This window comes from Gopherus flavomarginatus, chromosome 3 (assembly GCF_025201925.1).
Source record: "Gopherus flavomarginatus isolate rGopFla2 chromosome 3, rGopFla2.mat.asm, whole genome shotgun sequence".
NCBI classification, from domain to species: domain Eukaryota; kingdom Metazoa; phylum Chordata; order Testudines; family Testudinidae; genus Gopherus; species Gopherus flavomarginatus.
In genome coordinates this window covers 113,695,825-113,722,205 of record NC_066619.1, presented here as the reverse complement: position 1 = coordinate 113,722,205, position 26,381 = coordinate 113,695,825, and the positions used below count along the sequence as shown (strand labels likewise).

General features: G+C 38.6%; 1 protein-coding gene across 4 annotated transcripts in view; it reads right to left on the bottom strand.

Annotated features, from left to right (window-relative positions):
• Positions 1-4,179: 4,179 nt before the first annotated feature.
• KIAA2026 (KIAA2026 ortholog) overlaps positions 4,180-26,381 on the bottom strand; it is an 83,365-nt gene continuing 61,163 nt past the window's right edge. For 3 of the 4 annotated variants that reach the window (XM_050942950.1, XM_050942948.1, XM_050942951.1), the window contains 5 exons: positions 14,568-14,610; positions 11,580-11,629; positions 11,067-11,182; positions 9,350-9,537; positions 4,180-8,485 (listed from right to left, as the gene is read on the bottom strand). In XM_050942950.1, coding sequence (XP_050798907.1) covers positions 4,830-8,485; positions 9,350-9,537; positions 11,067-11,182; positions 11,580-11,629; positions 14,568-14,610 — 4,053 coding nt within the window. In that variant the 3' untranslated portion in view covers positions 4,180-4,829. The remainder of the gene's footprint in view (positions 8,486-9,349; positions 9,538-11,066; positions 11,183-11,579; positions 11,630-14,567; positions 14,611-26,381) is intronic. The other variant, XM_050942949.1, reaches the window with a different exon arrangement.

The window sequence follows — 26,381 nt, the reverse complement described above, 5'->3', positions numbered from 1 at the left end:
AAATGATCAGGGGGCTGGAGCACATGACTTATGAGGAGAAGCTGAGGGAACGGGGCTTGTTTAGTCTGCAGAAGAGAAGAGTGAGGGTGGGATTTGATAGCAGCCTTCAGCTACCTGAAGGGGGTTCCAAAGAGGATGGAGCTCAGCTGTTAACATTAGTGTCAATTATACAGCTGAACAGAGATAGTGGATATTTTATAACTCTACTTATATAGGGCCTGATCCTCCTTCTACAGGATCAGTGGCCAAATAGCAACTGATTTCCATAGCAGCAGCTTTAGGCTCTTCCTGTCCTGTACTAGAAATGGATTTTCAGGAACATGGATTTATTTTTCTGTGTTTCTACTATTATTTATTTTTGCACATCTTCACAATCTCCTACCTATCAGGTGCTGTTTGCCATAGGTAATTGGCAGACCATGCAACAAAGTACACATATCTGGAATCCTTATCCACCTCACCAGTACTTTGGTCATCAAGTAGTGATATTCCCCCTCGCACCTCCGCCCAAGTACTCTGACAGTTACAAATGTAGTGTATTTCTATGATTGTTTTTCTATTCATTCATCTGTCCTCATGAGAACTATGTCTTGTAATCCAAGGCTTGGGAAGCTTCCTCAATCTATTTATAAAAAATATTAACAACATACTAAAAGACTTATGAGATTCTGATGTGAAGAAATGATATTTTCATTTAAGTAATTGAGATTAATACAGTGGAAATTATATTTTTCCCTTTTGTGTTTCAACCAATTCCCATTTCATTTCAGCTCCGGATGCTGCAACTACTGAGGTTAAAACAGAAGGATGCAGTGGAATCCCTCCTCTCTGCTGATTATTCCCAAAGTGACTTGTTACACTCCATAATGCTTGACCTTGCATTATGCAATTGACTCCCTATTATGAAATTCCAACTGCACAAATTACATTTTATGTGATTAATATTCCGTTCATTTACTCAGTGTTTAAAATGCAAAATCGTAGAATCAGAGGACTGGCAGGGACCTCAAGAGATAATCTAGTCCAGTCCCCTCATGGCAGGACTAAATATTATCTAGGCCATCCAGGAGAGGTGTCTGTCTAACCTGCTCTTAAAAATCTCCAACGACGGAGATTCCACAACCTCCTTCTGCAATTTATTCCAGTGCTTTAGCACCCTGACAGTTAGGAAAATTGTCCTAATAGCCAATCTAAACCACCCCTCCTCCAATTTAAGTCCATTGCTTCTTGCCCTATCCTCAGTGATTAAGGAGAACAATTTTTCTCCCTCCTACCTCCTTGCAGTAACCTTTTATGTACTGGAGAACAGTTACGGATGAAGGATATCGATGCAAAAAAGTTACGAGACAATTAAGAATTTTAAAAGAAAGGATTGGTCCTTTAACATTGCTGACATTATGTGTTTGCTATATATGCATGTGCTTCAACTCTTTTCTGATCAAATCTCATCTCTGAACTCTAACATGCAGTATGACGACAGTATAACAGCAGAACAAATGTGAACCAGAACAACTTCCAAAGAAAAGTGCTATAATGTTAGAATGAAGAGAGAGATTTTGGGTAGTCCCAAGAGGTTCTCAAGCCCTGAGTGTCCCTGAAGGAAAATGCCCAGGTGACAATCCAGAAAAATCTTCCAACACATTTCCTGCTGCTTTTGCAAAAAATCTCTCCCAAGCTACCTGAGGTGGGACTTTCATTCAGAGATTCCAACCTAGACTCATCAGCAAGTTGGGCATCTGGAGACATGTTTGGTTGCAATGATAGAAAATGGGATTCTATGACAAGGAAGAAAGGACCTGGGGGGAGGGGTAGTTCAGTGTTTTGAGCATTGGCCTATTAAACCCAGCGTTGTGAGCTCAGTCCTTGAGGGGGCCATTTAGGGATCTGGGGCAAAAATCTGTCTGGGGATTGGTCCTGCTTTGAGCAGGGGGTTGGATTAGATGACCTCCTGAGGTCCCTTCCAACCCTGATATTCTATAACCTAGAGCTTGTGAGGATGAAAAGATAGCAATTATCTCCTAACAGAGAAGCAATTCAGCCTCAGTGCTGGCAAGAGAATCCAAGTGGAATTAGAAAATTTTCAATTATAGGACAAACTCACAAAGAAGTTTGGAAACCAAAAATTTTAGAAGTACTATCTACTGATATGGAGCAAAGAATCCTGTGGCACCTTAAACAGACGTTTTGGAGCATGAGGTTTCGTGGGTGAATACCCACTTCATCGGATGCATTCACCCACGAAAGCTCATGCTCCAAAACATCTATTAGTCTATAAGGTGCCACAGGATTCTTTGCTGCTTTTACAGATCCAGACTAACACGGCTACCCCTCTGATACTATCTATTGATATTTTATACATCATGTGAAATGAGATGCAGTGGAATTTTAAAAGATGTTGCTACTATTTATTTGTAATAGGATACTTATGGAAGTCAATTATTTATTTATTGCCCTTGTTTATGTATTTTACAAAGATATTTCTTATTTATAAATAAAATATTATTTTATACAAAATGGCAACCTAGAGTGGTAGTGGTTTGTATTAAATACCTATTTAAACAAAAAATAATAAATAAATGGAGAGAGAGAACAGGAAAAAAACCTGTAATTGTTCAGCCTTAAAGCCCCAGTTCCATACAGTACATATGCATGTGACTAACAAAGTATATGAATTAGTCCACTGATGTTAGTGCTTCAAGTTGGGAACATATTTAAATACATTGATGACTCAGTGTCCCAGTATGCAGTACTTCCATATTAAAAACAACAATTACTGAATGATAATTAGACTTTCCATTCTAACAGATGACACATCACACCTGAATGCGGCCTCCTTTTCTTCTTCTCTCTTTTATCAGGTTACATTTTCCCCCAAAAAACTTTCTGTTCTGGATGTGTAATGTACGAAATGGTCGTGTTGGAAGAGGCTAGATTGGTGCCCTCCTCCCTAGTAATCAAGATTGCATGCACCCCTTATCACACACCAATTAAATTAGTTTGTAATTAGCCTGCCCGTACCCCATCAATCGGGTTTTTGTGCACTCCCATACAAACCTGATTTGATTTTGGTGGGGAAGAGGGTATGTATCCAGCACCTACCCACAAAACATTTACGAGCACTGCCCCCCCATATTAAGCCTGTGCTCACATGCATTTTTATCAGGTTTGTGCTCCCTCTCACCCCATCTCATTACCTGTATGTGCGCCCAGACTAAATTCATTCTTGGAAGTACACTACAAACAAAATTTCATGTGAATTATGAAAGTAGGAATAGGCCATTTGAATTAAGATTATCAATGTTTCCCCCCCATCTCTAAAATTCAGCCCCCAGTTTGGTGGAATAAGTCAGTCCAGTTACTAACCAGGAACAATACTGAATTCTTCTGAAAAAAACTCTAAAAATAAATAAACAAACAAACAAACTGCTTCTTGGATGCCCTGGCTTTGCAGGCTGCCAAAAGGAAAAATGTGTCCTTTTAAAATCCTGATCTCTGTGCTTCTGGTTCAAAATGATCCCACTGCTCTGCAACCATGTCAAGGCTGATTTCCCACTCTGGCAGTTTGACCTTGGATTGGTAAATGCTGCCACCACTCAAGTGCAGAATCCCTGTGAGAGCCCAGAAGGCACAACTGGGAATATCTTCCCATAGGGTACCCTCAAGCCCTTTCCCTCCCACTAAAAACCAGCTAACTAAAAAACGTGTGCACAAACCTCTTCAGACACAAATATACAATTGTGTTCTTAAAAATGGGTAAATCTTATTAAAAAAATAAAATGAAAAAAAACCTCATTGCATCTTGTTAGAAGTTCCCAATTTACTTACATATATGGGGTTCCAAATGACTAGTTTCTAGCTAATACACGGATGATTTTTCAAACCTGGACCTAACCTTCATACACCATAACTGCTGCCTTCTCTGCCTATCCAGCTGAGAGACAAGACAGACAGAAAAGGGAGAGCTACCTTCCCCCCTTCATTTCCCACAACAATTTTATGAAACAGGCTATCGGCGGGCCGGCCCCCCTCTGGCCACGTGGCCATCGGCAGGCCGGCCCCCCTCTGGCCACTGTAAGATTTTTCTGTATTAATGCATGCACACTGGAAAGAGGTGCATGTATAAATTCTTCTCCCACGATGCAACAGATACAGTCTTAAAATATTGTCAAAACAAAGCAGTACAGCAACTTGATTTATTACACGCAGATTCTTCTGCATTGTTGCTTAACAGTACACTGGTCCAAAATTACTAAAATACTTAAAAAACTATACATTATGTAAACAAAACATAAATAAGACAGCATAGTTCTTTGTACATATAGTTTAGTACAGATTGTTAAGGATCAGGAATATGTACAATTTTACACCGTGGACTGGATTTTTACAATGCATAAATATCTTTTTTACAGAAACAAATCAAACGAAAATAAGATTTGACAAAAATAAAAAAAAAGACACATACTGTTATAAACATGCCGCCTAATGGTTCAAATCATAAAATGAAACATGTCAATGTAAATGTGCAAAATGCTAGATTCCTTTAAACTAAAATAAAATTTTACACATTGCTATGTATATTAACAAGTTGGTCATTTTGACCATTTTATTAAATAACCCTTTGAAAGCTTAGCTTAGAGGAAAATCAAACAGAGCCTCTTACATCTCCCACAAGGAAAATGAAAACAGCTGCAATCTAATACAAAGTAGTTTAAAGAAATCAACTATTTAAAGTATGTTTCAAACAGTGTAAGAAATGTTCAACAGTTATAATGATTTCCAAAGTCCAAAGAATGCCCCAAACATGTGAAATTGGCTCGATTACTCCAAATTCAGGAAGCGGCTTTGTCAGATTTACCTAGACCAGATGACTGAAAAGTAGGGAAGACACTAGTAGCATTTATGCTTTTGGACACTGCAACTGGTGACAGGGATGAAGACAGAGAAGAAGCCACCTTTGATGCTGGAGTATTTATAGCATTCAAAATGGCTCCTTCTGGGCTGACCAACAGTTTCTTGATAGATGTATCTAAGTGAAATACTGAAGCGCTACTTGGTAACTGAGAGTTATCAGCATTTATGGCAGGAACCAAAGAAGTTTTAGCCAAAACATTAACTGGAGGTTTTATCACTGAAGACACAGACAGTGTTGTTGTAGAGGGTGGAACGCATGATTTAGCAGCAGTGTTTACTATCTGTGGTGTTGCATGTACAATGGGCAGAGTGTTTGCTGTCCCAAGAGAGTTCACAATTTTTGTAGAGCTTTTCAGAGGATGTTTTGACGTCTGCCAACTTAATGAGTTACTTGGTGCTAGTGTGATGTTCTGGGGAATATGATTAACAAATGGTACACCTCGAGCCCCTTGGCCATTGTTAAGAAGTAAAGGAGGCCCATGTTTTGGATTAGCAGAGATGAGAAGAATATGGGTGCCTGCTCCAAGGCCTTGCGGTGGAACAATAAATCGAGTGCCATTAATCATGATATAAGTTCCAGGTGCCAAAGGCGTAGAGGTGTTAATAACTATTTTCTGTGGAATACAAGTTTCATTCAACTGACCCATTGCCTGACTAGTTACAATCGGTGAAGCAGCAGCAGTCTGAAAGACAGAGGAACCTGGAGCATAAGAGCAAGTGTGAGCTGGTTTTGCTAAACTAGGAGGTATCTGCTGGCATGGGAGAGAAGCGAAGTTGGAAAAACTAATTATTTTACCTGTATTTGGTGAAGCAGATGGCATTACATTTTGAGGTTTGTGAAAGTTTGCATTAGTTGGCACTGCAGCTGAAATTCCTGGTGACTGAAATTGTACCAGTGTGGGGGGCTGTCCTTTTGGAAGGGGCAGACATTGTGCAGCAGCTGGAACGGCTGTCAAGCGAGGAACGGTTTGAATGACTTTAGTGGAGGCTGTCACAGGTCCAGGCAAGGTAACTGGAAACTGTAAAGCAGATGATACACTTTGAGAAGATACTCTTGGTTGTGTAGTTGAAATAAGAACAGAAGAAGCAAGATGTCCTGTTTTCACAGTCGATATGGCCATAGTATTTCCAATATTTGATGTACACAGTTGATTAGTTAAAACTGGCCTTATTCTTGAAGAAGTGTCATTTCCACTAACCAAAACAGTGGGTCGCGTGCCAACAGAAGTCCCACTTGGTGTCACTGAAACAGAATCTAAACATGCATTTGCTGTTGTTACTGTAAAAGCTTTTGCCGCTTTTGTTGCAACACCTATAGATTCATTAACAGATGTAATACTTTGACTCACAAAACCTGAACATCCTGGAACGAAACTACCACTTGTTGACAAAGGCAAAATAAAACCCTTGCTGTTTGTGTCATCTGTTCCTTTGGGGGCTGCAGACTTCAATATGTTAATTGGTGGAACATGCTGTGCATTGCCTGTGGTATTTACAATGGCTTGACCTATGTTTAGTCCAATTTTAACATCTTTTACTTGAGACACAGTAGGTGATGAACTTACTTTTACTGGTGCTCCCATTGTAGATGGAATTAGAAGTAACTGAGCTTGTTCTGGGGTGTTAACATATGTTTTGCCTACGGAGGAAGGCTGGGTCTGTTTTAATGATTCTGCCACTAGACTGGTGTTTGATGAGCTACTGGGAATTGGAGCATTAATGAAAACTAATTTTTGGGCACTAACACCAGTGGATGTTGGAGCAGGTAATATATTTACTCCTGTAGCTCCACAAGGAGAAATAACAGGTGGATTTGTGACCAACATAAGTTTTTGAATCGGAGTACCACGGATCACATCTCCATTTGTTGCTGTAGCTGTCTCAGGTTGTGTAACAGGACATTTTTTGGTTTTAATATTAACCTGTTGCTGTACTGAAGGAGTCTGGGTAATGACTGTGCTACTTTGTTCAATATTTCCTGAAGAAATGCTAATTACATTAACAGTACTATTTGGAGTTGCTGGCACCAAAGTGCTAGTTGATGAAATGGAGGACAAAAAAGTAGAAGATGATACCTGCTGAGTTTTCTCTATTACTTGATCGAAACTGCCACTAGTGGGAAGCTGCCCTAATGGAAATTTGAGATTTTTCCCTATTATCTGGTTTAAGCCTGCAGGAATGGCTGGAATGGTAACAGATGATGATGTTGAGGGGGCAAACCCAGAAACAAAAGACTGACCTAACAGTGGGAGACTAGATGCGGCTGTCACTATAGATGAAAAAGTAGAGGTTGACAACATAGTGGATTTTGGAACCAAAAATGCCTGAAGCTGAGGTGCATAAGTGAAAACTGAATTTGGAGATAAATTATTAGGTGAAATCTGGTCTGGGTTTGTCTGTACTTTAACAATTCCAGTGTTCCCCCCTCGTGTTGTAACAAGAATGGACTGCGATTCTCTTATACACACTGTTTTAAGCTCCTGTTTAGCTTCACAGGAGTCACTAGTCTGCTGTGGTGCTAGACTGTGAATGGAACAAGTAGTATTTGCAGATCCACTTAGTGTTGTTGCTGATGCCAAAGGCTGACCTAATGTGGAAACAGTGGATGAAGGTAAAGGTACAGAGAATGTGGCAGGTGAAACTGAAGTCTTCGTTTTGCCAGCTTCACTTTGGCTCATTTTAACTGCTGATGCTTGTAAGTTACTTGCTGCAGTTACAGAGGACAAAGATTGTGGTCTGTTCACTGGACTAGTCACTTGTGACAAATGTGTAACACTCTTGTTAAAAACTGTAGAAGACAGTTGAGTGGTAGCATTTACAGTTGGATTTACAAGAACAGGTGCTAAAGAATCATTAACATGTGCTGCCTGTGGAAAAGATGTACAGTGCAGCTTTGCCGCTGCTTTTCCTTCTTTGTGTTGTATGAGAAAATTTTGGGGTAAAATAAGAACTTGCTGCATGACTTTTTCTCTTGTTTTAGGGTCAATCACAGGCTGCATTTGAATCTTCACTGAGCTGTTGTGGACGTCTATTGGTACACAATGGCCACTTGGCATTTTGTATACCATTTGTAAAGGACTATTTGAATTGGTCTTGCAGGGCAATGCTGGCTTTAGTGGGGATGACTCCATAGGTGACATAACTGCCTTTTCAGAAGCAAATATGTCCATACCCATAGGGGTTGTCAGCTGATTTGTTAAGGTCACTTTGTTCCCAATATTCTTAGCAAGCAAAGCCTGGATGGGTTTGGTCTCTTTCAGAAAGCTTGATACTGACGTTGCAGAATCTGTCAAGGTAAATGATTCTAGAGGCGATAGCCTGCTTTGTTTCAGTTCACTCAAACAACTGTTAGTGTGCATCTCACTTTCTGCAATCTGGACCGTAGCCTCATTTGTGCTTAATTTAGCTTTCTTCCTTGGTGAAAGGTCTTTTGTGCTATCATCCAGGTAACTATTTTGCTTGGACTGACGTTTAATAGATTTAGGCACTGTCTTCTGTATTTCTTTAGAAGTCAATTCTTTCTTCAGTAGCCTGCTCCTTCCTGCAGGAAACTCCATTTCCAGTTTCATTTCATCTGCAGAAAGAATTAAAACAAGTAATTGTAAATATATCACAAGTTAAATGTTTGCAACTGACACAGCTATATGATAGTTTATTAGTCTTTAGCTAAAAGCAATGCAGTAGTTTATAAGCATGCTGTCGTGTCAAGAATAGCTTCTGATGGGATGACAGTACTAATCATCTCATAATCTACATGCTTCAACATAATTAAAAAAAAACATAACTTGGGCTCCAACCAATTTACATTTAAAATCCTATTGAGCAGGCACAGAATTTCATTTAAAAAATCATTAAGTCCCAAATTTGTATTTATGAATGCATCAAACTACAACCTTTGCATTCTAAGTGACAGCATAGTTTCCAGGATTTGACGTTACAATGCTTTAATTTAAAGCAAATTCAGGAATTAAAAGAAGAAATCCAGAAGTTTTTATATAAAACCAACAGATAGTTATGGCTAAATTGCCTTTCATCCCAATTCATCCCAACTATTAAAAGAGCACAGGGAAAATGCTAGGGATTGATCAGGAGTAGGAGGGTACACTGAGGGCAACAGGAATTTGCGGTGTCAAACTATCCATAGACAGCCCTGTAGCAGATGCTGTCAGTTCTAAGCTCTAATTCACATTGGGTACCATTTCAGCACCCACCATAGGAGAGAATGCAGAGAGCACAAAGGTAGCACAAAGCCACCTTTGCCCACTCTTTCTCTCAGCTATGCTTCGAAGGAGGGAATCTAGACCAATGTAATTCACTATAGTAAAAATAACATGTAATACACAGCTACAACAAACAAAAAATCACAACACCAAATACAGGAAAACGGTAGGCCTTGCAGCACGCCTGCATGGTCACTAAATCCCAGCAAAGTGCTTACCAAACTCTGAGTGATCTTTTTGCAGGATCTCCAGATGCTCTGCAGCTTTTGAAGATTTACTGGCTACTGCACTGAAAGATTCTTTTCCATTATCAACTTCAGCTTCTTCATTACTCCATAGTTCTCTGGTAAATTTATCATGGTCTGGCTGTCTTCTGAAATCATCATAGTCCTTCTTCAGTCGAGACCTTGAACAGAATGTCAGACATGACGACTAACTTCTGCAACCTATTTTAAATATTTTATTAAGAAAATACTTAACTGTTCATTACTTGTACCTGTACTTACTGCCCAAAAACTTAATTAACATAGTTAAGATTCCCTAGCACAGGCTTGTGCCCTTCCAAACTGACCACAGTGATTAAACTTAACCCTCTGAAAACCAGGAATACAGAGCTAAGGTAACGTCTCCCCTCTTGCCACAACCAAAATTCTGTCCCCCTGGAGTTGGCAATAGGTACTGGGACCAAATCAAATCTGACCTATTGCTAACAGTATCTGTCACTTTTTGTGTTGTATCCAACACTATTCTATGCCATCAATCCTCTTCATACTCTCCCAGAGACCCTCACTGTTTTAGGTGCAGCTGTATTGGTTCAGGAATCAGTTGCAGCAAGTTCCCTGAACTCTCCTTGACATCTGAGTTGAGGTACAGCTCCAGCTAGAGAAATCAGGGATCTCTGCTTTTGGTCTGTATTATATACTAGATCCAATTAGATGATCATAATGTTTCCTCTTGGCTCTAAAAATCTAAGAATGCCTGAAAGAATTTTTAAAATGTCTCAAGTCTCAGGGCTGCTAGAACAGTTACTATTTACATTCCAGTGCCTGATACTCCACTAGGTATGTCAAGAAGATGGGACCATAAGAGTGCTTCACCCCATTTTAATACAATTTTACATATTCTCAATGCCCACCAGAATTCCACATCTGTCCTAGCATTCATACACTACCAGGCACTCTTTGTCCTCTGTTCTGCACTTCTGCTCTGAGAAGTTCTACAGTTTGTTGGAATATATCAAAGTGAATCAGAAAGATAAAACATTGGTAACTGAAGATGACTGAGAGGGAATCCTTAGTACAAGGTGTTAACAACTAGCAAGTCTTTGGAGATTTGTCTAGAACAGGTAAAGTGGTCAAGTGTAATTTACAAACCTAGAAAGACCTATTAAAAACATTTCAAATACAGCTTCCCTGATGTGGAGCTTGGTGCTGGTCTGTAGTTGAGGTCAAATTTGACACCAGCTGAGGTCAGTCCAATCAGGTAATCTCAGTTTCGTGCAAATCAGTGCCAAAGTCTGAGTCACAAGTGGGTGCAAAAAAATTTGTAAGAACGGGAAAATTGTATTCAGTTAAAGGTGTTGTATCTCAGGACCCATGGGACCAAAGGAATCCAAATTTTCATAATTAACTCTACTCTGGGCATTGGCTTGGCACAGTAATTCTAAAAACAATCTGAGTATGCATGGGGATTTTAGGGCATTTTGAAAAATCAGTTGTTAGACAAAAAGCTCTGCTCAATCTTATCTATGGAGTTGTTAGATGTTTTTATGTTATGCAGGAGTGCTAGCTCTTTAAACTAAAATACCGTCTATACCTCACACATAGCCTTGAAGGACAGTTGTCACCAGGATTTTAGCATCAATTATTACTTTAAAAAAATGTAACTTGTGTTTTGTTCATTTCTTTGACATTGTTCCAGAGAGTACTCATTTACCTGTTTCTCTGAAACGCCTTCATTAGTTTTGGTTCCCATGGTAACAATTCATTTAGCAGTCGTACCAATGTACAGTGCAATTCCTTTACTGCTTGTTTTCGATGGTACCATCTTCCCTACAAACATAAAAATATTTATTATTTCATTATAGCTGCATCTAATAACAGTAGTCTGACACCAGTGTTAGTGTACTTTCTTGCAACATACACCTCTACCCCGATATGACGCTGCCCTTGGGAGCCAAAAAAATCTTACCGCGTTATAGGTGAAACCGTGTATATCGAACTTGCTTTTGATCCCCGTGGAGCACTGCTTTACCGTGTTATATTCGAATTCGCGTTATATCGGGGTAGAGGTATATAAAAAAGAAAATACAAAACTAAATATATATTACATTTGACTTTATCAATGCAGTCCAGTCTCAGCTTTAGTAAGGCAAACACTAATCTTATTAAGAATACTTTTATTGAAAACAAACCCAGAACAAAATCCTCATAAATAAAGGTCTCTTACTGAAATGTTTACTTTTTCAGGATGCTGAACACTGGGACTAAGGTCCAATCCTGCAAACGTTTAGACATTTGCTTAACTTTACTTCCATGAGTAACTTTAAACATGTGAGATAGTCCTATTGAGCTCAAAAGGGACTACTCAAATGTGTAAAGTTTCATGTGTAAATGTTTACAAGATTAGGGCCTAAAATTGTATTACAGCAAACTAAACACTATTTTTAATTAAAGGTACATATTTTATGAATTATACAATTTATACAGACACTTTACAAAAAGAAAAGATATTTTATAATTTTTCAGATTATAAACTTCTCAGAAAATTACTTTTGGGGCTAACGTGTCTTACAATTGTATTTTATTGAAAGGTGAGTTTCTTGGGAAAGTTCTATACTGGGCTATATCTGAGTTGTCAGAAAATAGAAGCAGGAGCACTTTCTTTTTGTAACAGATTTTTTCTAGGGCTGTCAAGCAATTAAAAACATTAATCGTGATTAATCGTGCAATTAAAAACATTAATCACAATTAATCTCACTATTAAACAATAGCATACCATTTATTTAAATATTTTTGGAAGTTTTCTACATTTTCAAATACATCAATTTCAGCTACAATATAGACGACAAAATGTACAATACTCACTTTATATTTATTTTTGATTACAAGTATTTGCACTGTAAAAAACAAAAGAAATACTATTTTTCAATTCACCTAATACAAATACTATAGTGCAATCTCTTTATCATGAAAGTGGAACTTACAAATGTAGAATCACATAAAAAAAAACTGCATTCAAAAATAAAACAATGTAAAATTTTAGAGCCTGCAGAGTCCACTCAGTCCCACTTCTTGTTCAGCCAATTGCTCAGACAAACAAGTTTACTTACATTTTCAAGAAATGATGCTGTCCACTTCTTGTTTACAATGTCACCTGAAAGTGGGAACAGGCATTCACACAGCACTGTTGTAGACAGCATCGCAAAATATTTAAATGCCAGACGTGCCAAAGATTCGTATGTCCCTTCATGCTTCAACCACTATTCCAGGGGACATGCGTCCATGTTGATGATGGGTTCTGCTCGATAACAATCCAAAGCAGTGCGGACTGACGCATGTTCATTTTCATTATCTAAGTCAGATGCCAACAGCAGAAGGTTGATTTTCTTTTTTGGTGGTTTGGGTTCTGGAATTTCAGCATCGGAGTGTTCTGAAAGCATGCGCCACACCTTGTCCCTCTCAGACTTTGGAAGGCACTTCAGATTCTTAAACCTTGCATCGAGTGCTGTAGCTATCTTTAGAAATCTCAGATTGGTACCTTCTTTGCATTTTGTCAAACCTGCAGTGAAGGTGTTCTTAAAATGAACCACATGTGCTGGGTCATCATCCGAGACTGCTATAACATGAAATATACGGCAGAATGCGGGTAAAACAGAGCAGGCAGCATACAGTTCTTCCCCAAGGAGTTCAGTCACAAATTTAATTAACACATACTTTTTTTTAAAGAGTGTCATCATAGAAGCATGTCCTCTGGAATGGTGGCCGAAGCATGAAGGGGCATACGAATGTTTAGCATATCTGGCATGTACTTACCTTGCAATGCCAGCTACAAAAGTGCCATGTAAATACCTGTTCTCACTTTCAGGTGACATTGTAAATAAGAAGCAGGCAGTATTATCTCCCATAAATGTAAACAAACTTGTTTCTCTTAGTAATTGGCTAAACAAGTAGTAGGACTGAGTGGACTTGTAGGATCTGAAGTTTTACATTGTTTTGTTTTTGAGTGCAGTTATGTAACAAAAAAAAATCTTCATTTGTAAGCTGTACTTTCACGACAAAGCGATTGCACTACAGTACTTGTATAAGGTGGACTGAAAAATACTATTTCTTTTATCATTTTTACAGTGCAAATATTTATAATAAAAAATATACACTTTACTTTCAATTACAACACAGAATACAATATATATGAAAATGTAGAAAAACATCCAAAATATTTAATAAATTTCAATTGGTATTCTATCGTTTAACAGTGCGATTAAAACTGCAATTAATCGTGATTAATTTTTGAGTTAATGGCAAGTTAACTGAGATTAATTGACAGCCCTAATTTTTCCACTCAGATAACTCATAAATGGTTCTCTTTTCCAAACGGACTCTTAGTTTGTATAATCCTCCATGAAGAACAGAGTAACATGCATGTATAGTACATTGTTTTTCTTACTAGCTATTTAAGTGGGCATCAATTGTGATTATTAAAAAAAAATTAGTAATATAAACACTATAAATTTACATGGCACTTTACAAAGCAGGACATATATACATGCACCACAAGAGCTTAATTACTGAGACTGTCATAAAAACGAGTCTGGACATCCAGACTCTGTCCTCATACTTCTGCCACCCCAATAAGTTCAGTGTACTAGAGGAATGAACTGGACTCAATGGGCCAAATCCTAGATTCGGTCTTGCCATAGATGATATTGAGACAGGGAAAGACGGCATGGTTCTGCTGCAAAAACAGGGAGAGGAGTTGGTGAAAACTTATCTCCACATTTGATCTGCACTCTTAGTTTGCTGCAGAGCTCTGCTTCTGTACCCTAGAATGCATGGGATTTTGGGTCCGGTGGCTGCAAGAAGAGTTGGATTAGGGCCTGAAGTTACAGTCCTTCAAGAGTCTGCAGTAGTCTCCATGGCTTGTTAAAAGGATTCCTTTCCACCCATTCCCAGGAGACTTCCCCCAGTCCACAGCATGATCACTCAGGTTGCTAGCTAGTTTGAAAACAGCCCACTGTTTACTGTTTTTCTGAGACTCTTATACCTCTAGAGATGACTGATATTCTAATTTGGGCAGGGAAAGCAGAATTTATATTAGGTGGATTGGACCACTGAATAAACTTTAAAGTAAAAAGTTGTATAATGTGCTGACCAAATTGGCACAAGCATAGGCTTTAGTGTAAGAATGGATTATGAGCTTTTATTAGATTAAAATTACCTGAGGAGGGAATATCAGATGTGTAGAGGTCACATTCCTCTAACTTAAAAAGCAATATGGGAAATTCTAAATTCAATTTCTTAAGAAAATTCATGTCATCCAGATTAAAATCTCTGGACAACTCCACATTCTGTTTGTTTTCCCAATCACTTCCGTGTGACTGATACAAAATGTCATGGCTTATTTGAAATCTAATTATCTTCTTGAATCCCAACTGCTCATTTTTCTCAGGATCCTGGAGTATAACTGTTGGAGATAAACCCACTGGTATTAAAGCATAATGATGAGTAGAACAGAATGTTCCGAGTACTCCTTCCTCACATATGTTCAAAGCACACAGTCGGTAAGAAAAAAAGGTACAAGGTCATTTGTTTTACTGCACCAGGATTTTTTTTTTAAATCAGTGCAGTTCAATGTAGCTTTCAGGACAGAGAGTACAATTTGTGAGAAGACCCTTTGTGGAATAGATGATCTGCTAGCATATTTCATACATAAAACTAGTCAAAAACAATGAAAATAGAAAACATGTTTTCTGACGTACATTAAAAACCCAGGATTTTACTTCCTACACAAGTGCAAAATAACCAGGACTCTATTTCACATCTATGATCGAACATATAGCCTTGTATTCTTTATTACAGAGAAAACTAATTCACAGTTAAAGGCAGTGATCAGATTGGGTCAGCTCATGGTATTATGCTTATATCAGCAATTCCTTGGTGACCCACTAGTTTCAACAGAAATTAAGCCTTCATTTAAAAATAATTATTTCTAGTCCCTATTGTCTCAAGGACAATGTTCTATATGTGACTAGATTCAGTGCCGAATCTACAGACAAATGGAATGAAAAATGGCTGTTATAACCAAATGCTGCTTTTCTTCCTTGGGCCCAGAAAGGGCCAAATGCAGTGGAACAATTATGATTCTACTGCACAAACAAAGAGGGTTTGGCTGCTCAGGGAACTCTACAGAAGCGGTTTCATGAAGTGACAAATAAATCTGTCACTTTATGATTCCATGCATAACTCCTTCCCTCAGTGAGGGAGATATGTATATGGGTTTCAACATTATCAAATCCTATGGGTTGTATTAGTAGAAGTGGATATGCTCCACATTAAGCCACTGTAGTGGAGGGGTAAGGATCCTTTCCCCAAAACAGTTTTTGAGCAGAGCTCCAACATTTGTTCTTAAGAGAAATGTGACCTCTTACAATTTGTTTCCTTGAGCTTACTGTAGAATATGATTATAACACTTTACAATCAACATTCTTGACTATTTCTCTTCTCTACTGATCATTTAAACAGAAATATCCAGCAACTTTGGGGTTGTAGGCAGAGCTTTAAACTGGGGGCAGAGCTGTCAGAGAGTACCAATACCACTGCTTTTCTCCCCAGTGCGACTCCTATTCATAGGCAGTGGCAAAATTTTAGTATTTTTGTTATGGTAGCAATAAGTTATGATATTTGGACTTTTGAACAAATAATCAAAAATTTGTATAAAGAAAGGTGTAAAATATGCTCTTTATTGGTGGCTTATAACTAAATTTAACAAAAGGAAAAGATCATTTAGAATTATGTGCTGAATGTTCCCATATGACTAAGGTTAGAGAGACAGTCAACAAATTCTGAACTTAAAACTTACCTTTTTTTTTAAAAATTAGGTTTCCGACATCCAGAGCAGCCATGGAATGCTGACTCCGCTCTCCGTGATGCCCCAGCATACACTAGTCTGATAATGACATACTCATCATGGAACCCCAAAGCAGACTGGAGCCAGGATATGTATACAGGGGGTAAGGACTAAACTTTTATTTTTTAAATAAACACACACACACAACCACAATATTATGCAGTTTTATAAGATTTTTAAAAATTCGTATTTTATATCCTACAGGACATAAAATAAAGAATATTAGGAATCTTATAAAACCATGCAATATTGTTCAAAAAGGGCGGTGGTGGAAGGAGAAAACTTACCTTACCCTTATAGGCCTGCTCCATTCTGCAGCGGGGTTCGGTGGAATGTGTGACATCACCAGTCTAGCGTGTTCTAGTGATGTTACACGGAGAGGGAGCTGGTGAACTGCAGCTGCTTTGGACATCAGATACCTAAAGAAAAAAATTGGTAACTTTTAAGTTCAAAATGTTTTGAATGTCCTTCTTATCTTAGTTATGGAGAAATCCTACAATGATTCTTACTCAGTCCCACTGGATTTAGTCGGTATTCTGAGTGAATAAAAATGCAGGATTTAACCTTATGGGGGCATTCAAAATATAAAATACAGGTGCTTTCATTTTAGTTAACAACCAAAGTGGCTGCAGGTCAATGAGATGCATTTTAACTTCTGCAACATAATTTCCGAATAAAAAATATGTACAAAATACGTGGCTTTAGTTGTCATCTGAGGAACAGGAGTGGAAACAAATGAAAATCTGTGAACTGTCTTTCATATTCAGAAAGTAGAACTTCTAAAAAACTCATTGCACATCTCTGCATCAATTATATAGTTAAGAATTTCTTCTGTGGCTATGGAACTGGCAGAGAAATTACCAGACTTCAGCTCAATATGTTTCTTTAAAAATATCTGGTTGGGACTTCAAGATGTGCAGGGAGAGTCAAGAAAACCAAGCTGCTCCCAAAAATGAGGCCCAGCCTTTCAGTGGCTGTATACTAATATTAATAGTACTTCCTTTAACGGAAAATAAGACTTAATTTCTAATACAAAATGAGTAATAATTTGTTTCTCTTAGGGCTTGTGTATTCTCTTAGTGCACAAGTATTATCTTAGTAGGCAAATGTGCCAGACTACAATAAAAAACTTCTGTAGATCCTCACCTAATGGTTAACTATTCTTTTCCTCACCAGTGGTACATCTCAATTTTACCTGGTTAGTTACAACAACATTCTCCACATAACAGAATCCTGAGAAGAATACAACTACCAACAAAGTGATTGCTGGACAATCTGGAACTACCAAACCTCAACAGTGATCTCCTCTCTGAAGACAGAGCTATATGTCCAGGGGTTCTCAAACTTCATTGCACCATGACCCACTTCTGACAACAAAAATTACTACACGACGCCAGGCCATGGGGGGAGGGATGTCAAAGCCTGATCCCCCCCTGTGGGGGTGGGAGGGGCAACACCCAAGGCCCATCACCCAGGGCTGGGGGGGGAGAGCCCTAAGGCTTCGACCCCAGTCGGAGGGCCTGTAACCTGAGCCCTGCCACCCCGTGCCAAAGCCCTTGGGCTTTGGCCCCAGATGGTGGGACTCAGTTTTTAGCTTCAGCCTCAAATCTCAGCAAGTCTAACACCAGCCTTGGCAACCCCATTAAATTAGGGTTGTGACTGACTTTGGGGTCCCAACCCACAGTTTGAGAACAGTTGCATTAGAGCTTTGCTATACTAAATCCTTAAACAACTACTGCCAATTATGTTTTATCATGAAAGATTAACAAACTGAAACACTTTCAGAATCGTGCAAAATACAAGAGATTACATCAGCACTTTTCTTTCAGAAATGGGTCTTGAAAAACAGTATCAATGAAAATAAAGATATTTTGTTTCTGTTTTCAAAATACTGAGGCATCACAAAAGGAAAGCAAATTAGCAATAGACTCCTAGCTGCTGACAATGTCTCCATTTTGTGGTTTAGTCTTTATTACAATAAGCCTAATCAGAGAGATATTGTCAGACCATTCAGCCAAGTGTTCCACTTTCCCTTAATGAAACAAACTATCATTTAATTAGTTAATTTATAGCATCTTATTTTTTAAAGAAAATTTGGGAAAGCTTAATTCAAAAATAGCAGACATTTTTTCTACTCTCAGTATGACCTCTGTACATTTTATAAACCAGTGGCTCTCAACCTTTCCATACTCCTGTACCCCTTTCAAGAATCTGATTTGTCTGGCATACCCCCAAGTTTCACCTCACTTAAAAACTACCTGCTCACAAAATCGAATACCAAAATACAAAGAAGTGTCACAACACACTATCACTGAAAATTTGCTTACTTTCTCATTTTTACCATATAATTACAAAATAAATCAATTGGAATATAAATATTGTACTTAGATTTCAGTGTACCATATATAGCACAGTATAAACAAGTCATTGTCATATGAAATTTTAGTTTGTATGGACTTTTCTAGTGCTTTTTATGTAGGTTATTGTAAAACTAGGCAAATATCTAGATGAGTTGATGTACCCCCAGGAAGACTTCTACACACCTCTGGTTGAGAACCACTGTTATAAACTAACCTGAGACAGTAAGATTCTTCAACACTGGACTAGTCATTTGTTGCTCTCTGTCAAAAGAAGTTCCTGCTTTTTACCAACATTCATTCTCTTAACACATTACAACACATACTATATGCCATCTCTTGAAGATTTACAGGGTTTTTCTTTATGGATACTAACAATCCCGTTAAATTCCCTTCCAGTTAGTTGAATCTTCCACCCTCTTAACTGCTGATAACCAAACATTTCCCTACATCATTTCATGCCAATATTTTAAAGAAAAGTTAGATATTTTATAACTACTGCTGATGTTGCCTTACCTACTTCTGAAGATTAATATACCTTCAGATATATAAGGCACTTCAGAAGAAGTTGAACAAATAACAGCATCTCTATCGTAAATATTTCACAGTATAAAGGCATGAATCAATATAATGCAGAAAACTAAAATGCAGAACACTCAGAGTAGTGTGTGGCTTTTACAGCTGGAACGGTTCAGACAACAAGTAGGTAGTCAGGAGTTGGCTGAGGATGGCTCTTGGAAAATATTCACTGGAAAGCTGCTCCAACAAAGAGAAAGCATGAAAGAATACAAAAAACTGTATGAGATGGAGCCAAACGGAGCAGTTAGGAAAAAAAACTTGGGTTAAATACAGGGAAGGAAGAGGCATTACAGGTGTTTTAAGAAAAAACTGAAGGCTAGGGCAAAAATATACAGAGCCTTGAAAGTGGGGACAAGTATCTTGAAATTGATGGGCCTATGAAAGGAATTTGAAAGAGGAAATAGGTGGAAATATAGTCAAAGCAGTAGAAGAAGAAAATTATTTTGGACTCCATTTCAAAAACTGGAACCTAAGATTTGACTTATTCATTCATATTTAGGCCCCTCATAAATGACCTCATTTTCCAAAGTGCTAAGCACCCAATAGCTTCCCACTGATCCTACAATGAAAAAGTCTAGGTTCTGAGAAGTTTACAAAATCAGGCCACTCCTAGGTATGTAAATATAAATTTACACGCCTCACTTTAGGTTCCAATTTTTTGAAACTCTTGTTCCTTGACAACACCACCATGGAAAGACTGGAGGAGGGAGAAGTGGTGTACAGACACAGGGAGGCCAGAAAGTAGAGATAACATTAGTCAAGACGTTACAGTTATTACAGAGGAAGAAGTGGCAGGGCAGAGAGAAGCTAGCTGGCTGTAGTAAGCCAGAGTCTAGATGTAGGTGAAAATAAAATGTTTCAAAAGGTGTAACAATTTTTACAGATTTTTTTTATTCTAAAGGAAAGTGAGTTGCATGTATAAATCCCTGTATATTAAGATGAAACAAAATCCCTTGCTCTCCACCCCAGCGTAACCCAAAAGCAAGCCTAGATTTTGACTGCTGTGGTTCTACTTCGTCAGCAGATCAACTTATTTTTCACTTTGTTACAGCCTGCTATAAAGGAATAAAGGTCCATTCACCTTTCCAACTATTTACTTTTCCATATTTATCTCAGGCAATAGCATTACCTATCTTTTAAGTCTCACAAATACAGAAGAAAATTAAGAAATATAACAGGCAACTCCTTATGGCAGTGGGTCTCAAAGCATCGTGTACGTATCACAAGCAACATGTACCACAATCAGCAGGTTTATCAAAACGAGAACCTGCTATAACTACATTGAACAACTGTGTTTTGTAGGTTACAAATTTTATGACCTAACATGGAATACACTACTCACAAAAGTAAGTCAAAAAGAATGAAACTAAGAGACAACTGAATGACAACAAAAATATTCTTACCACATATTCATAAAAAACAAGCAACAATTAGGCTTCCATGGGTGCTGAATGAGAAGACTCTATAGGCTTCTTTAGTTTATCAGTTAGGGAGCTTCAGTGAATTCACTAAATGATAGGACCCCAATCAATTATTTCAGATTCCAAGAATTTCAACGAGTGATAGCAAGTCCATTACAAAATGGAATGTTTTCCTCTATGTAAATTTAGTTACTTAAATGTTCCATGTATAAGTGTGATAATACACTGGCCTGTTGCTGGAGTCAGAGACATAGGAAATCCAGTGTTTCTACTTGTCCCAGTCCTCTCTTCTGGACAGAAACTAGTTACTGTAAATGGACTGGAATCCTAAACACCACATGCTTTACATTAACTGGCCAAAGTAAAATCACAAAATCTACATCAGTCATATCCATAACAGTTTCTGAAAGCTCAAGCGGCCAAAATCAATATTTTGAGGCAGATACTCTGCCCTATTCTACTCCCTTTATACCATTCAGGTAGAGAAAGCGAGGAGAAACCACACACTAGCCTCCACCTGGAGATTCCCCTGGAGCTACAGTTAGCATAGCCAACTCCTACGCCTCCCTTTTTACAGCCCCTGGCACAAAGCGTGTGTTGGAAGTGAGAAAAAGAAATGGCTGGAACTATCCCTAGCTGGTGTACGGCTCCTCCTAGAAGATATTGCCAGCTAGCATGAGTCAAAAGAAAATCAGGGAGCTGTACCTGGTTGATAGTTTTCAGCGTCTCCTCTTTTCACTTTCTCTGGGGCTGCCCTGACCTGTATGGGGAAGAGGAGCCACCATCCTTCGCTAGATACTTCCCTAAGCTCAAGCAGATTTGTTCAAGCTCCTTTACCTGTATCTCTTTGACTCCCACAGCCCAGAAAGCAAGCAAGCAATGGATTAGCCAGATTTATTCCCTGCAATGCAACAGGTAAGCTAGCAGGGGAGCTGCTGACTAGCTGCAGCAGGGAAAGGACAGTACCTGCTCAGGAAGCACCCAGCTCATATCAGAGGTACTGCTATGAAGGGCTGGGGCAGCAAGGAAAGTGGTGCGAGGCAATTTGGCAGGATGCAGCGATGGGGCTGATTCAATTCCAGTTTAAAAATGAATGGCGTAGCTCATTTTCAGTTCATGATCAAATACACATTTTCTTCTTAACAGGTCATCCTCAAGGGCTACATGTTGGACATCTGTGATCTATGCCATTAGGCTGCTACAAATCTAGCAGTAATCAGGAGATTGATCCTCTTCTGCATAGTTTTTTTTGATGGAAGAACACTACTCACGACTAAGGCAAAAGATATTAAATTGTACAGGGGAGTCTAGGATCATGTTGCTTGATACATCCAGACACAGAATGAGTCAAAAACTTTTTCAATAGGTCCATTATTTTCATTATTGCAGGCGCAGCTGATAGCAACACTGTTAGCTAAATAAAGGTTGCACATCACTTTCCATTATACAAACCTATTTTCAGTTGCTTACAATTTTGTAAAACTTAAAACCATAAGAGCTGAAATTTTCCATGCCCACAAGTCTACCTCAGGCTGACCTGTCTTGAAAATTTCAGACAAAACTGCTTAGCCATTTCAGAAAATGAGATCTGAGGAAAATATGCTGTTTTTCCTATGTTAAAGAAATCTTACAACTGTTTATTTAAGAGGCTCTGGCACCTCCATGTTTTGGAGCAGGGATCTGAAACTTGGCAGCAGAGTTACCTTAGTGCACCTCTACCTCGATATAACACTGTCCTTGGGAGCCAAAACAATCTTACTGCGTTATATCAAACTTGCTTTGATCCACCAGATTGCACAGCCCCTCGCCCCGGAGCACTGCTTTACCGCATTATATCCAAATTCAGGGTATATTGGGTCGCGTTATATCAGGGTAGAGGTGTATCAAGGATATGCTTATTTGCTATTCCTGTGAAAATCCACTCAAATTTGACCAATCGACTAAACACTAAAAACTGCAGTTTGCATGTGCTCAGAAGTATGTTAGCTTAGCGACTAAATTCTCTGAAGATTTACTCTGTACTGTGCACGCTCCATCTCCTCACGGTTCCTAAGTGCTGACAGAACAGCACATGCACTAACCCAATACATTCATTGAGTATGTTTCTTTCTAGAGCTGCAGGGGCTGAGCAGGACGTTCCTAGTAATTGCTCATCGTGGCTCTAGGGATCCCCTGTGGTGCTGGGCAGAGGAATTGAGAGTAGGAGTACTGTCTCTCCTGTGTTCTGAATCCTCCTGTTGTTAGCGCCCAAGCAGCAAGGAGAAGGAAGATGTATGAATGTACGTATGAAGTATGTAAGTGTGAAGAAAGAAGTCTGGAATGACTAAATATCAGGAATAAAAATCCCTGGCCTAGCTAGGCTCTAGCGTCAATTCTGCAGTTTCTAAGAAGTTAACTTCTTCTGATAGTCTCTCATGAAAAAAATCTCTTAAGAGGTGAAGAAGCTGGTTTTGAACTAGATGGCGTGCTCCTCCCATCATCATATAAACTCAAGGACTCACTGGTCTTAAGAAACATTTCCATATCTGGCAAAAATGAGGACAGATGGTCCCTAAATGGAAGAATAAGGGTAAGGCTACCAAGGTCCTCTGGTAAATCTTAATACTAGCTTTTTAGCCAGAATTATGAAAACCTGATGGCCCTGAGACCAAACAAAAAGACAGTTTATGCCTCCAATAGCCCTTAATCTTTTCCAGATCACTAACCCTAGATCCTTGGTAAGACCAGAATCCACCTAAGGAGGAAAAGCAGCTGATAGAATTGGCCCTTCTGATACACCCTTTTTGTCCCCTCAAATAGCAGGCCTATCATCTTTGTCTGCATTTTCACTGAAAGACCAGAATTTCATAGCTGTGTGCCTACAAGCAGCATTGATTGCAACCAAAAAGAAGTTAGTAGACAAAATCCTAATATTTACAACAAGCAGCAACCTACACAACTATGGACTATGCAACACACTATAGCAGTGACCAAGTTTTAACAGAGTAAGATAAAAAAAATCTAACTAAATTTAATAATACAACTACACAGGGAGAGAGTTATATTACATGACAGAACAGATTAGTGGAGAGAAACTGAGGGATGACTTGCGGGTAGGAGATTTTATACACTGTTTTAAAACAATGGGTTTGAGGGACATACATCCTGCCCCACAGCAATGTTTCAGTGTGACAGGTAATACAATTCCTACAGTGGGGATCAGCAGGGGGAATGTCATGAAGGAGAGAGAAATTCCAGTCGCTTCAAAGGGGTCATAACTCCAAAAAAAGGCCTCTGATAATTCAGCTTCTTCCAATGATCCTGCAAGAAGAGTTTCAGTGTCACTCTTTGGACAGCCACACAGAGAGACCGAAAAACAAAACAGGCCGCAAGAAGAGTACAGCTCAGCCCAAGACCATCAGATATAAAAGGCCGCTGAACTTTTTTTGGGCAACAAATTAAAAGAGTCTGGTCTTAACTATCAAGATGTGATAACACGCAATATAACATAGGAATTGCCATACCATATCAGACAGTGGTACAGCTAGTGCAGTGTGCTGTCTTTGCGAGAACAAGATGTTTCAGAAAAGTTGCAAGAAACTTCATGGCAAACACTCCCAAAAAGGGAATGTTAGTCTTAGGGTTTATCCACAGGAAGACTTAGTGAGCAGTAACCTGCCAGTAGATCCTGCTACTGCATATTAGAAGTCCAAGAGTACACTTTGACCTATGCAATACAGAACTTTTTAATGCACGGCAGCAGGGTCCACAAGACCAGTTAGTTGCAGAGCAGGCCAGTGTGCTGTAGATTTACACCCCAGCTTGCCACTCACTAAGTTTCCATGTGGATAATCCCTTAACTTCTCTCAGAGAGAGACTGGCCTATGCCCTGAAGAATTAAAATTTATATCAATTCTATTTTTAAATTTTTTATCTAATTTACTGTGGCTGTTACAACTGTGGCTGTCTTATTATCAACTCTTAATTTCAATGACATCTCCTGGCAATAAACTCCACAGGTTAATCACGCATTGTAAATAATTACTTCCTTGTATCAGTTTTAAGTTTGTTGCCTAATGATTTCACTGAATATCTTTTTGTTCTTGCATAATGAAAAAGGATAAATAGAGCATATGATTTACCTTTTCTATAGCATTCATTATTTTGCATCATTTCCGCTATTATTTATTAATTCCGTTCAGTAATCTCCTCTTTAAACAAAACTAAATTTAGTCCCAGTCTTTTCATGTTCCTAAATTTTTATTTTATTTTTATGTACCATTTACACTGCTGTAGTGCCCAGAGACCAAACAGGTCACATCCTCATTATAGTAGGCCTATACAAATGTATAGAATGTGATGGTCCCTCCCCCAGAGAGCTTTACATGGAAGTCTTTTCCTGACTCTGTGCATTGTTTGTATCTGTACTCCCCAGGATTTATGCTACATTCTTTTAGAGACGAGGCAACCAGAACCAGCACAGCATATATAAAGGTGGTGTTACATTTTAATGAGCAATTACGAAAAATTTAGATATTTACATACCCTTCTAAAAGTCTTGCTAGTATTAGATAACCCATTATAGGAGGAACACCAGCAGAATACACATACAGCTATTAATTTGTACTGCTGTACATAGATATTACTTCTGTATTACTAATCTCTGCCATTCTGGAAAGCCTCTTTCACGTTATTAGTCTTGAAACCAGGTCGCACTACTGAAGCTACAAAATAATTTCAAATGGAGTCCATGACTGCAGCTTTGAGTGTTGTTACAGGCATCATTCTGAGTTTTTAAAGTGAAGCCATTATTTTTCTTAGTCCAGGTTAACATTTAATACCGCCTCCATTTCTCTAAACCTACCAAATCCACCTTTTTTCCTTTTTTGCAAATAGAATATTTGTTGTATCAATAACCTAAGGTGACCTGAACATATGTCTTCAAGCACCTGAAAATATAGCCTAATTTTCCTTCTAAAATACAGAGACAAAGTCATTTAAAATTGTTAGGCATTTCTGTGGCATTTTTATGAACTCTATTGATCACAGTTGTCACAGATGAAACTTTTATCAAGAGGCAGAAAGGAGAATGGAGCACAGTAGTAGAAGAGGTTTGAGCCAGAGACTCAAGAAAACAAATGGGTTCCACCACTTATGCTTTCAAAAACATTCATCTTAGTGCGAAACTCTCCCTCTTTGCCACCACACCCAATATCTGCTGGATTCTTTGGTCCAATGGGTCTGATTTTGGCTTCTTGGCTACAGCGTCTTGAGTTATGTGGTCTAGTGTCTGCTAGGTATGAATCTGTCCTTCAGCCCCCCTCCAAAGTCAGATGAAATGATCGCGATGCACTGCCTCCCCTGAATGAGCGCTTCAGCCGCTGACTATAAATACAAAAGTCAGCTAAGCTGAATCTGACTACACATTTGTGGAACGGGACGAGTCAGATATCAGCGTAGACATTATGTGGCTACATTACAGGGCCCTGTGTAACCAGGTGTGTGTCTGGAAATCTAAGCGGGACCACAAACATGTGAGGATTCTATACTTTGAATTAGTATCAGAATGTGGCCCCAAGGAAAGGTGCTCAAAGAATAAGTACAAATAAACCTACTCTTGTCTAAGGTACTATTGCCCTGCCCAAGCTTTACTGAATCAAAACGCTGAAAAAATGGTTAAAGATTGCTATATACTTATTAATTCCACTGTTGCTTGACAGTAATTGTGAACTGAAGACTGATATAAAGATATGATGGAAATAAAAAATAAAATCTTTCTAACGCGTTAA